The sequence below is a fragment of the Rana temporaria genome, chromosome 3 (genome assembly GCF_905171775.1).
Source record: "Rana temporaria chromosome 3, aRanTem1.1, whole genome shotgun sequence".
NCBI classification, from domain to species: Eukaryota; Metazoa; Chordata; class Amphibia; order Anura; family Ranidae; genus Rana; species Rana temporaria.
Window position 1 is genome coordinate 456,995,996 of NC_053491.1, and position 13,460 is coordinate 457,009,455.

At 41.7% G+C, this 13,460-nt stretch overlaps 1 protein-coding gene across 4 annotated transcripts in view; it reads left to right on the plus strand.

Moving 5' to 3' along the window:
• The window catches only part of LOC120933474 (mucin-2-like), a 55,297-nt gene that overhangs the window by 5,034 nt on the left and 36,803 nt on the right, over positions 1 to 13,460 (plus strand). The window contains exons 2-3 of one of the 4 annotated variants that reach the window (XM_040346704.1): positions 1,979 to 5,067; positions 5,458 to 7,126. In XM_040346704.1, the coding sequence (XP_040202638.1) occupies positions 1,979 to 5,067; positions 5,458 to 7,126 (4,758 nt within the window). Of the gene's footprint in view, positions 1 to 1,978; positions 7,127 to 13,460 lie in introns of all 4 variants that reach the window. The other 3 variants (XM_040346705.1, XM_040346703.1, XM_040346702.1) reach the window with 3 other exon arrangements.

Here is a 13,460-nt window from a genome sequence, read left to right on the forward strand (position 1 = left end):
AAAAAGCAATCTTGTTTTAATTTCAACCGATGGATACCTAACCAATAGAAAAAAACGATCGTTAGTAGGCACGACCATCGGTTAAAAATCCATGCATGTTCAGAATCAAGTCGACGCATGCTAACTATGTAACTATGCTTGAAAGCATTGAACTTCGTTTTTTTCAGCACGTCGTTGTGTTTTACGTCACCGCGTTCTGACACGATCGTTTTTTTAACCGATGGTGTGTAGGCCCGACTGACCATCAGTCAGCTTCATCGGTTAACCGATGAAAAACCGTCCATCAGACCGTTCTCATCGGATGGACCGATCGTGTGTACGCGACATAAGAGTCTCAGTTCCCGCAGGAGGCCCGTCTGCCCCCAAGGGCCACCCCCCCATCAAAAAAAAAAGGAGGGAGCAGGGCCCCCAGGCCGCACAGGCCCCCAACCGGCCAGCACAAACTAACAACGATCATACAGAATTATACAAAATAAAGATAGAGAAGTATAAGAAAAAGAGCAGAGGGATGAAATGAAAGTCGAAGAAAGGCAGAGAAAAGAATAGAGAGGAACAGAGAGAGGGGGGGGGGGACAAAGGAGCCCCGGCTCAGCACCCAAGCGTATCCACTGCAAATAAGCTAAATAGTGATCCTCTTGGGATCGTTCGTTAGGTATTTAATCCATGGGTCCCACACTCTATGAAATAATTTCATTTTGTCCTGCATTAATGCTGTTAATCTTTCGTTCAACATCAACCAGGTGAGTTTACCTTTAAACTGTTCGAATGGGAGAGCAGCAGACCTCCAATTTCTGGCAATTGTTATCTTTGCAGAAATAAATATGAATGTTAGGAGCCACCTACAAGATCTTGAGGCCTCAACAACTCTGCCCCCCAGTAACGCTTGCTTTGCTGATTTCTGCAAATTAATCTGAGTGAGCGAGTAGATAAAATTATAAACTCTAATTCAAAACCTTCTAACCTTGGGGCATGTCCACCATACATCAGGAAAATCATTTTAAATGCATATTCAAACTGGGACTACTTTTGAAAAAAGTTTGGAATTTCCTCCAGAACTGCCCAGCAAATATCAGACATCTTGTTATATTAGCGCTTCATACAATGCAAAGGGGTTCTCTACGGTAAATGTGGTAACCGTGTGCAATTGTCTTCTCTGATATCTTCCACTACTGTTTGATGTACCCTATAAGTTTAACACAATGCCGATATTCAGGACAAAGTTTATGTTGATCACTTATGGCCCGTTTTTTTTTTATTCATTTTAAAAGATGTGTCACAGGTACAATAAAAAGTCCACTTTTTATATACTGAAAGGCTGGTCTATTGTTAATATGTGGCTACATGTCCCTTGTTATTTGTACAACACGTATACCATTATAATTCAATAAACATCTATTGTTGAAAAAAAATATTGTCTTCTCAAAAATAAAAGCTTTAGTGTATTAAGCTTGCAAACAGATTGTCAGCTTCTGTGACTAAAGCAACAAAATCTCTTTTAAAGATAGAGCATGCATTTTTCCCAAGAAAGTTTTATAGGGGAGGAAACTATTATCACTCTGTTTGGCTGGGGACAAACCAATAAATTAAGCACATTTTTCCTCCAACAAATTTAATTTCATTTATGATAAATTCTATTTTACTTGTTGAGGGAATCATTTGATTTATTTATTGAAATACTTAAATTAAATTACTTTAATGACTTTAATTAAATGTTACATTTACTACTAACATGTCTTCTTTTTAGATTTCTCCCATAATTAAAATAACAGTTTAGGGTATATTGTTCTTGTATTTGAGTGTCATTGTTGAAGTTAGGGGGAATGTTTTCTCCCTGTGTGGAAAAACTGAAGCTGGCAGGTTTTGTCTACATACAGTATCAAGGCTAGAATCTTTGCAGTCTTAAACTTGATATCCTTTTTCGTTGTTTTCTCATTTTAAATGTATCTAAATAATAACATGTCGCTATTTCCTTCCTCAGTGGCGGAATGGACGTGGAATGTTCAAGCAAAGCAACGTTTAGAGCCCAGAGATCTAACTAAAGTTATAGAAAATGAGAAAGAACCAAAACACGTGCTGAACCAACAAGAACAGGAAAAAACAAAAAAAGACAAACGTTTTTCTTTACCAAAGAAACAGGAGCAATCAAGAAACACAGAAAACCTTTTGGCGAGAAGAAAAAAGTATTCTATCTTACATTCTCACTTAAAAAAGCAGGTAATTAGTGCCAAATATAAAGGAAAACCACCTCCTCCCTGGTCTTTACATTCTGATGAACACATGTCAGGATCTGGTTCAGGATCTCCTGAAGGGTCTGGAGACACAACAACACAAACACCTACTGTCATATTCACAACACCAGAAGGATCTGGAGAAGGCTCTGGAGACATTGAGACAACCACACAAACAGTGACAGAAACATTCACTACACCAGAAGGATCTGGAGAAGGCTCTGGAGACATTGAGACAACCACACAAACACCTACTGTCATATTCACTACACAAGAAGGATCTGGAGAAGGCTCTGGAGACATTGAGACAACAACACAAACAGTGACAGAAATATTCACTACACCAGAAGGATCTGGAGACATTGAGACAACCACACAAACAGTGACAGAAATATTCACTACACCAGAAGGATCTGGAGAAGGCTCTGGAGAAATTGAGATGACCACACAAACAGTGACAGAAATATTCACTACACCAGAAGGATCTGGAGAAGGCTCTGGAGAAATTGAGACGACCACACAAACAGTGACAGAAATATTCACTACACCAGAAGGATCTGGAGAAGGCTCTGGAGACATTGAGACAACCACACAAACAGTGACAGAAATATTCACTACACCAGAAGGATCTGGAGAAGGTTCTGGAGACATTGAGACAACCACACAAACAGTGACAGAAATATTCACTACACCAGAAGGATCTGGAGAAGGTTCTGGAGACATTGAGACAACCACACAAACAGTGACTGAAATATTCACTACACCAGAAGGATCTGGAGAAGGCTCTGGAGACATTGAGACAACAACACAAACAGTGACAGAAATATTCACTACACCAGAAGGATCTGGAGAAGGCTCTGGAGAGATTGAAACAACAACACAAACAGTGACAGAAATATTCACTACACCAGAAGGTTCTGGAGACGGCTCTGGAGACATTGAGACAACAACACAAACAGTGACAGAAATATTCACTACACCAGAAGGATCTGGAGAAGGCTCTGGAGACATTGAGACAACCACACAAACAGTGACAGAAATATTCACTACACCAGAAGGATCTGGAGAAGGCTCTGGAGACATTGAGACAACAACACAAACAGTGACAGAAATATCCACTACACCAGAAGGATCTGGAGAAGGCTCTGGAGACATTGAGACCACCGCGCAAACAGTGACAGAAATATTCACTACACCAGAAGGATCTGGAGAAGGCTCTGGAGACATTGAGACAACCACTCAAACAGTGACAGAAATATTTACTACACCAGAAGGATCTGGAGAAGGCTCTGGAGACATTGAGACGACCACACAAACAGTGACAGAAATATTCACTACACCAGAAGGATCTGGAGAAGGCTCTGGAGACATTGAGACAACCACACAAACAGTGACAGAAATATTCACTACACCAGAAGGATCTGGAGAAGGCTCTGGAGACATCGAGACAACCACACAAACAGTGACAGATATATTCACCACACCAGAAGGATCTGGAGAAGGCTCTGGAGACATCGAAACGACCACACAAACAGTGACAGAAATATTCACTACACCAGAAGGATCTGGAGAAGGCTCTGGAGACATTGAGACAACAACACAAACAGTGACAGAAATATTCACTACACCAGAAGGATCTGGAGAAGGCTCTGGAGACATTGAGACAACCACACAAACAGTGACAGAAATATTCACTACACCAGAAGGATCTGGAGAAGGCTCTGGAGACATTGAGACAACCACACAAACAGTGACAGAAATATTCACTACACCAGAAGGATCTGGAGAAGGCTCTGGAGACATTGAGACAACCACACAAACAGTGACAGATATATTCACTACACCAGAAGGATCTGGAGAAGGCTCTGGAGACATTGAGACAACCACGCAAACAGTGACAGAAATACTCACTACACCAGAAGGTCCTGGGGAAGGCTCTGGAGACATTGAGACGACCGCGCAAACAGTGACAGAAATATTCACTACGCCAGAAGGATCTGGAGAAGGCTCTGGAGACATTGAGACAACAACACAAACAGTGACAGGAATATTCCCTACACCAGAAGGATCTGGAGAAGGCTCTGGAGACATTGAGACAACCACACAAACAGTGACAGAAATATTCACTACACCAGAAGGATCTGGAGAAGGCTCTGGAGACATTGAGACAACCACACAAACAGTGACAGAAATATTCACTACACCAGAAGGATCTGGAGAAGGCTCTGGAGACATTGAGACAACCACACAAACAGTGACAGATATATTCACTACACCAGAAGGATCTGGAGAAGGCTCTGGAGACATTGAGACAACCACGCAAACAGTGACAGAAATACTCACTACACCAGAAGGTCCTGGGGAAGGCTCTGGAGACATTGAGACGACCGCGCAAACAGTGACAGAAATATTCACTACGCCAGAAGGATCTGGAGAAGGCTCTGGAGACATTGAGACAACAACACAAACAGTGACAGGAATATTCCCTACACCAGAAGGACCTGGAGAAGGCTCTGGAGACATTGAGACAACAACACAAACAGTGACAGAAATATTCACTACACCAGAAGGATCTGGAGAAGGCTCTGGAGACATTGAGACGACCGTGCAAACAGTGACAGAAACATTCACTACACCTGAAGGATCGGAAGAAGGATCTGGAGACATTGAGACAACCACACAAACAGTGACAGAAATATTCACTACACCAGAAGGACCTGGAGAAGGCTCTGGAGACATTGAGACAACCACACAAACAGTGACAGAAACATTCACTACACCAGAAGGATCTGGAGAAGGCTCTGGAGACATTGAGACAACAACACAAACAGTGACAGAAATGGTCACTACACCAGAAGGCTCTGGAGACATTGAGACAACAACACAAACAGTGACAGAAATGGTCACTACACCAGAAGGCTCTGGAGACATTGAGACAACCACACAAACAGTGACAGAAATATTTACAACACCAGAAGGCTCTGGAGCTGTAGAAACAACATCCCAACCAACAACTGAAGTATTCAATACTCCAGAGAGCTCTGGAAATGTAGACACAACTTTACAAACTCTTACAGAAATATACACAACACCAGAAGGATCTGGAGACATTGAAACGACATCACAACCAGTAACAACCACGCAAACAGTGACAGAAATATTCACTACACCAGAAGGACCTGGAGAAGGCTCTGGAGACATTGAGACAACCACGCAAACAGTGACAGAAATATTCACTACACCAGAAGGATCTGGAGAAGGCTCTGGAGACATTGAGACAACCACACAAACAGTGACAGAAATATTTACAACACCAGAAGGCTCTGGAGCTGTAGAAACAACATCCCAACCAACAACTGATGTATTCAATACTCCAGAGAGCTCTGGAAATGTAGACACAACTTTACAAACAGTTACAGAAATATACACAACACTGGAAGGCCCTGGAGAAGGCTCTGGAGACATTGCAACTACATCACAATCAGTAACAGATATGGTCACAACACCAGAAGGCTCAGGAGACATTGCGACTACACCCCAAACAGTGACAGATATACTTACAACACCAGAAGGATCTGGAGCAGTAGAAACAACACCACAGACTGTTACTGAAGGATTCACAACACCAGAAGGGTCTGGAGACATTGAGACTACACCACAGACCGTGACAGAAATAATCACAACACCTGGAAGTTCGGGTGAAATTCAGACAACACCTCAAACTGCAACAGGAATATTCACCTCACGAGAAGTTTCCCCAACATCAGAATGCTCTGGAGAAGGTTGCGGAGAAGGTTCTGGAGGCATTGAGACGACTCCAAAAACAGCGACGCCAATATTTACAACACCAGAAGGTGAAATCAAAACGACACCAGCGTCAGTAACTGAAGTTTTCACAACACCACTAGGCTCCAGTGAAACAACATCTCCATTGGGTACTCAGGTTTTAACAACACCTGAAGGATCTGGAGACATTGAGAAAACCTCACAAACAACTACTGAAAAGTTTACAACGCAAGAAGGGTCCGAAGGTCAAGAGACAACACCACATACAGTTGCATCCTCAGCCACTGCAGCATCATTTACAGCTGTGATCACCACTTCTAAAGAATCTGGAGAGATTCAAACATCAGAAAAAGTAACTGACAAATACACAACAGCAGAAACATCAAGAGATTATACAACACCAGATCTCTTGACTGGAGAGTCATCGTCTGATAGATTGACAACATCTGGGAATAGATTGACAACCTCTAAAGATGACATGACAACACCTGAAACTAACTCAAAGCCTGGAGGATCTGTCAACACTGATACGTCTCAAACCCTTACTACAAGAATACCCATAACACCAGAAAGTTCTGGAGTAGTTGATAGAACACCTGAAATCACAACTGTAGCATACACAACCCCTAAGGAAGCTTTAGATACCTATACTACATCTTCAACAATTTCTGGCGGTATATCTCCTCCAGAAGTTTCAACAGCTAAAGTGTCTGCAGAGACTGGTACCACCCATAAGATCACTATAACAAAACAATTTACAACAGGTGGATCTGGGGAACCTGATGTTAACACCACAAAAGATTTAGAAAAAAGTTCACCGGCAACATATCCTACTTTGGAAAGTGGAACACAACAAAAAACGGATCCAGTCATAACCACAACTGTAGAGGTCACCCATCTAACAAGTAAGACCTTAACCCCAGGGTTTCTGGTCACTACTCCTAGTTCTAGGCCATCAACCACTGATCCTCCCAGTTCGATTCCACTCACCAGTATTGTAGTAACCACTGTCAGTGATACCACAACATCTCCAAAAACAATATCTCCAATAATAACATCTCCGACAACTCAATCTCCAACAACCACAAGAAGACCCGTTGTCCTCACAACACGTAAGCAATTTATATTTAGTCTTGTTATATTACCAAACTGTTATGCACCAAGAAACAAGAAGAGAGTAAAGAAGGTGCTTTCCTCATCATGTAGTCGGAATTATAGATTTCTATTATAGTACAGATGATCAGTATAGGTTCATCAGGATAGGATGAAATTAAATACAACATTAATGAAGACTCCTAAGTATATTTTCATGCCGTCTCTGCAGCAGCTAAGCATTTGTGAAAATCCCTATGGTAGTTATATATGGATATAAAAAGAAGGATGAGAGTTATATATGGTCTGATTTATAATTTTGCAAATAACGAGTCCTGTACAGTTACTGAATTAATATACTGGATAGAAGAAGGGTTACTTTCTTCTTCTGTATGATTGAATACTACTACACCCAGGCACACAATTAGTTTTTTCCTTTACTGTGGCATTATTGAGCCTTCTTAACCACTTCATTACTGGGCACTTAAACCCCCTTCATGCCCAGACCAATTTTCAGCTTTCAGCGCTGACGCATTTTGAATGACAATTGCGCGGTCATACAACACTGTACCCAAATTACATTTTTTTCATTTTTTTCCCACAAATGGAGCTTTCCTTTGGTGGTATTTGATCATCTCTGCGATTTTTTTTTTGCGCTATAAACATAAAAAGACAGAAAATTTTGGAAAAAAAACACAATTTTTTTTACTTTTTGTTATAATAATATCCCATTTTTTTTTTTAAAAAATGTACATTTCCCTCGGTTTAGGCCGATACGTATTTTTGTACATATTTTTGTTAAAAAAAATCGCAATAAGCGTATATTGATTGGTTTGCGCAAAAGTTATCGCTCCTACAAAATAGGGGATAGATTTATGTTTTTTTTTTTTTTTTACTAGTAATGGCGACGATCTGCGTTTTTTTTGTCAGACCTGCGATATTGCGGCGGACGTATCGGACACTTTTGACACAATTTTGGGACCATTCACATGTATACAGCGATCAGTGCTATAAAAATGCACTAATTACTGTATAAATGTGACTGGCAGTGAAGGGGTTAACACTAGGGGGTGAGGTAGGGGTTAAATGTGTATCCTGGGTGTGTTCTAACTGTGTGGGGGGAGGGAACTGACTGGGGGAGGTGACCGATGCTGTGCTGTCCCTATGTACAAGGGACACAGATCGGTCTCCTCTCTCCCTGACAGGACGTTGAGCTCTGTGTTTACACACAGAGCTCCACGTCCTGCTGTGTCACCGCTGATCGTGGGTACCTGGCGGACATCACGGCCTCCAGGCACACGCATCGGCTCCCCAGCGATGCGCTGGGCACGTTGTTTCCCCGCTGCGTGCCCCCAGCGGCGCGCGCGGGGAATGACAACAAGAGGACGTCCAAAGACGTCCACTCTGCACTTGAGAGCCGCGCTGTAGACGTCTTTTGTCCATAGCGCGGATCCCAAGTGGTTAAAGAATAATTCCAGGCATGGGTATTTTATGCATGCTTACAATGATCTAGCTTGGGCTGATGTAACTATGTATATTCCAAACCTGGCCCATGCCCTTGGAAACTGGAAACCACCAAAGTAGACACTGCTGCTTCAGTGATATCCACTTGCTTCATGGTCCTGCGTCAAGTGACTGCACCTCTACTTACTGAATATAGGAGGTCAGTCACTCAACACGGGTGCCATTCAGAGAATGCTTTGCATTTTCTGAATGAATACAAAGTGCTCTATTGGACGAGGTGCAGAGCAGGGCACACTTCATTGATTTACAGCTTCTTAAGCCCTGTACACACGATCGGTTTGTCCGATGAAAACAGACCGATGGACCGATCATGTGTGGGCCCCATTGGTTTGTTTTCCATCGGTGAAAAAAAATAGAATATGTTTTAAATTTTTTCTATGCATAAAAAAACGATAGAAAAAAAACGATCGTCTGTGTGGAAGTCCATCGATCAAATATCCACGCATGCTCAGAATCAAGTCGACGCATGCTCGGAAGCATTGAACTTCATTTTTATCAGCACATCGTAGTGTTTTACGTCACCGTGTTTGGACACGGTCGGATTTTTAACCAATGGTGTGTAGGCAAGACTGATGAAAGTCAGCTTCATCAGATATCCGACAAAAAAATCCATCCGATTAGATTCCATCAGATATCCGATCGTGTGTACAGGGCATAAGGGTAATGGCCAGGTATGGTATGTACATAGTTACACTGGTCCAAGCTATACACTATAATATATATATATATATATATATATATATATATATATATATATATATATATATATATATTCCCAGAATTATTCTTTAAATAATTACTATATGTCTTCACAAATACAAAAATTTGATGTTTAAATCAATCCAAGCACACATCAATTGTTCTGGCTTTCCTACATATGGATCAGGCACAAGCAATTCCGTATTTTGGCCTAGGCAACAAGGCCCAGGCCTAGGGCAGCGCTTTGCAGGGGGACAGCACGGAAAGAGTCCCTGTTAGTGTAGCGCCAGTCTTATGGGGTGCACCGGGCTTAGAGGCAAAATAGTTTAACGCCCCCATAAAGCAGTCACACTGCTTCCGGTATGCAGGCGGCCGGAATTCCGCAACTGTGGGGGGGGCCCTGCTTCTAATTTTGACTGTCCTATCATCCTGGACCACAAACCTTCCTCACTGTGGTATATGTTTTCTGCTGCACCATTGGCATGATTATATCTTCTTAGTCCTCTCCATAAAATTATCAGAATTTGGTGCTTAACCACTTGCTTACTGGGCACATATACTCCCTTCCTGCCCAGGTGAAATTTCAGCTTTCAGCACTGTCACGCTTTGAATGAATTGCGCGGTCGTGCCACGTGGCTCCCAAACAAAATTGGCGTCCTTTTTTTCCCACAAATAGAGCTTTCTTTTGGTGGTATTTGATCACCTCTGCGGTTTTTATTTTTTGCGCTAAAAACAAAAATAGAGTGACAATTTGGAAAAAAAAAATGTACTTTTTGCTATAATAAAATATCCCCCAAAAAAATAAAAAATTCTCAGTTTAGTCCGATACGTATTCTTCTACATATTTTTGGTAAAAATAAAAATCGCAATAAGCGTATAGTGATTGGTTTGCGCAAACGTTATAGCATCTACAAAATAGGGGATAGAATCATGATTTTTTTTTTATTATTATTTTTTTACTATTAATGGCGGCGATCTGCGATTTTTGTCGATCTGTGATATTGCGGAGGACACATTGGACACTTTTGACACATTTTTGGGACCATTCACATTTATACAGTGAACAATGATATAAATATGCACTGATTACTGTATAAATGTGACTGGCAGGGAAGGGGTTAACACTAGGGGGCGAGGAAGGGGTTAATGTATTCCCTAATTAGTGATTCATATTGTGGGGGGGGGGGGGTCACTGGGGGAGGTGACCGATGGTTGTCTCTATGTACAAGGGACACACTATCAGTCTCCTCTCCCTGACAGGACGTGGATCTGTGTTTACACACAGAGCTCCATGTCCCTGTCTCCGTGACCCCCGATCGCGGGTGCCTGGCGGACATCGCGGCCGCCAGCCACGCGCATCGGCACCTGACTGACGTGGCGGGCGTGCGCGCACACCTCTGGCGCCGCACACGCGCCCCCTAGTGGCCGGGAGGCCGTATAAAGACGGCCTCCCGGCAATTCAGAGCCACAATGTGGCCGTAAAAACCCGCCGTGTGGGCAGGAAGAGGTTAAAGTAGAACTATAGGCAACACTTTTTTTTTCTTTCTGGATAGAGTAAGGGATTGTTATAGCCCCTGTCGGTTTATTTTTTACCATCCCTGTCCCATTGCAGAGATTTCCCTTCACTTCCTGCTCCATAGCCAAACAGGAAGTAAGAGGAAATCTTTGCAAATTAACCACTTAAGACCTGGACCATTATGCAGGTTAAGGACCTTGCCCCTTTTTGTGATTCGGCACTGCGTTGCTTTAACTGACAATTGCACAGTGCTTTTTGATCGTGCGACGTGGCTCCCAAATTGACGTCCTGTTTTCCCCACAAATAGAGCTTTCTTTTGGTGGTATTTGATCACCTCTGCGGTTTTTATTTTTTTGTGCTATAAACAAAAATAGAGCAACAATTAAAAAAAAATGCAATATTTTTTACTTTTTGCTATAATAAATATCAAAGATAAAGGTGCATAAACTGGACAGGTATGGGACTAAAAATGCACTTCCGGCGCCAGTGGACAATAAATTATCTGATCCCAAGTGTAGAAAAAGAAGTGAAGGAAAGGTGTTGGATTTATCAATAGTAACTAAAATTGATAAAAAGATCCAAAGAGCTGCTATTTTAAAATGGGTAAAAAACCCAATAAAGCTATAAAAACAAAGTATCAAAATAAATATGGAACCGTGGTTCAAATGATAAAACAGCGCTAAGAAGTGTATAGCCCCAGGTAGGAGCTTTAAATATAAAAACAAAGGTGGTGTGCTAGGTGATCAATAAGCAAGGCGTGAGTGCACCCTGTACCCTATTTAAAGATTCACCAGACTAATAATAAAATTCCCAAATGGGATGCAGGCTTACCACAGCCTGTAAGAGGACTGGCTTGTAAAAGTCAATCCTCTCAGGCACAACCTCCTTATGTTTTCAGAATCTGCCACAGGTCATTCCAATGGGGGCACATATAGGCAAAAGAGAATACTCAATAGTGAAGTAAGACCAAAAAATATCCCACACAATGCCAGGAAAACAAAGCCCCCTTAAGTAAATGCCCGTACAGAAAAACCAAAGTAAATGAACAAGTAATCAAGCCTGTAATGTTCTGCTGTCACCGCCGTCCACGAGCACCAGGGGCCGCACGAGTGTTTGTATCGCTGGTAGCGCTGGTAACCAATGGTCAGCTTGTGGAGCGCAGAAAGACTTCCTGTGTTGCGCCGATGTAGCCACGCCCTGACGCGTTTCGTCACGTCCGACTTCGACTGAGGGCGTGGCTACACAGCGCTGTCACTCTCCCTTTATTCCCCGACATCCACAGCTATTGGATGGGAGGCCTCCGCCCTCCGGTTTCGATTGGTGCACAACGAACCGGGAGGAGGGGCGGACGCCAACTGTGTTGTACAGGGTCAGCAGGGAAACGTAGACTATTACTGCACGTTTTTTAATTGAGTACTATGTCTCCATAAAATAAAGTTTAGGATGCGCCAGCCGTAGTACAGCCTGTGGAATCATTGGTAAATGACTCCTGCATTCAAAAATGTAAAATTAAAATTAAAAACGTAGAAACGTATTATGTATAGTGACATTGAGCTAGTGCATGTGGGGTAACGGCCAATCAGGAGAACCCTGGGCGGGAGTTATGCAAATAGATCTACTGGCTGCGTTACAGGAATTTAGAAATCTCACTGCCATCGGCCAATCTGTAAGCACTAGGGCGGGTAAGATAGCTGTACATAATTGCAGACCAGAGTGAAAAATATTGCTAACGTCTCAGACTTTATGCTGCAGGTATAAAACTGTGCAGTTGATCAAAAAGCTAGCCAAAAAATACACCAGATATTAGTGTCTATGATGCATATGGGTAGTTATACTGTAAACACAGGTTGAATACATAAAACCCCCGTATGGTTGGTAATCATTTGTATATAAGAAACATACACAAAAAAGTGCAAATGTGGTAGTAGGTGCAGTATAGCTGAGGGAACATTATTAGCTATGTGCTCTCTTTACTTGTGGACCCCATATATATTGTACTGGCTATATCGCACTAAAAAAGGGGGGGGGCATAGCTTGAGAGACATGTATATACTGAAATGGCCCGTATAGTCAAACAAACAAAGAGGTAGCTAGATAAAAATCAGAATTACATAAATAAATATTCTGTGTGAAAGAGTGATTCCAAATATGGATAAAATAAATAAATCAATATAAATACACTGAATGTGGGAGGAAAGAAGAGTGTTGATGCACCCGGCATCATAATGAGGATGCACTGCAACAAAGGACAAGAGGCTGCCAGTGATTGGAAAGAGGAGGGTCAACGGACAAATTAATCACTAGCTGGCACTTATTTTTCAAAAACCAGCACGGATAAAAGGACTGTGATGATAAATAGATAAATATCGATAAATAAATATCAAAAAAATATATATATCAATAAAAAAGAGGATATCAATAAATGTTAATAAAAAATAATAAAAATATATTGATAAAATGATGATAAAAAAAGTATGATAAAAAATTATTATTAATAATATATCAATAAAAATCACTAATAAAGATATATTAGTAAAAGGGTTCGGGGTCTACGTCGGGGTCTAAACGAGCCCTAAGAGTGAGAATTGCCGAACATGTTGCAAATATTAAGCTGG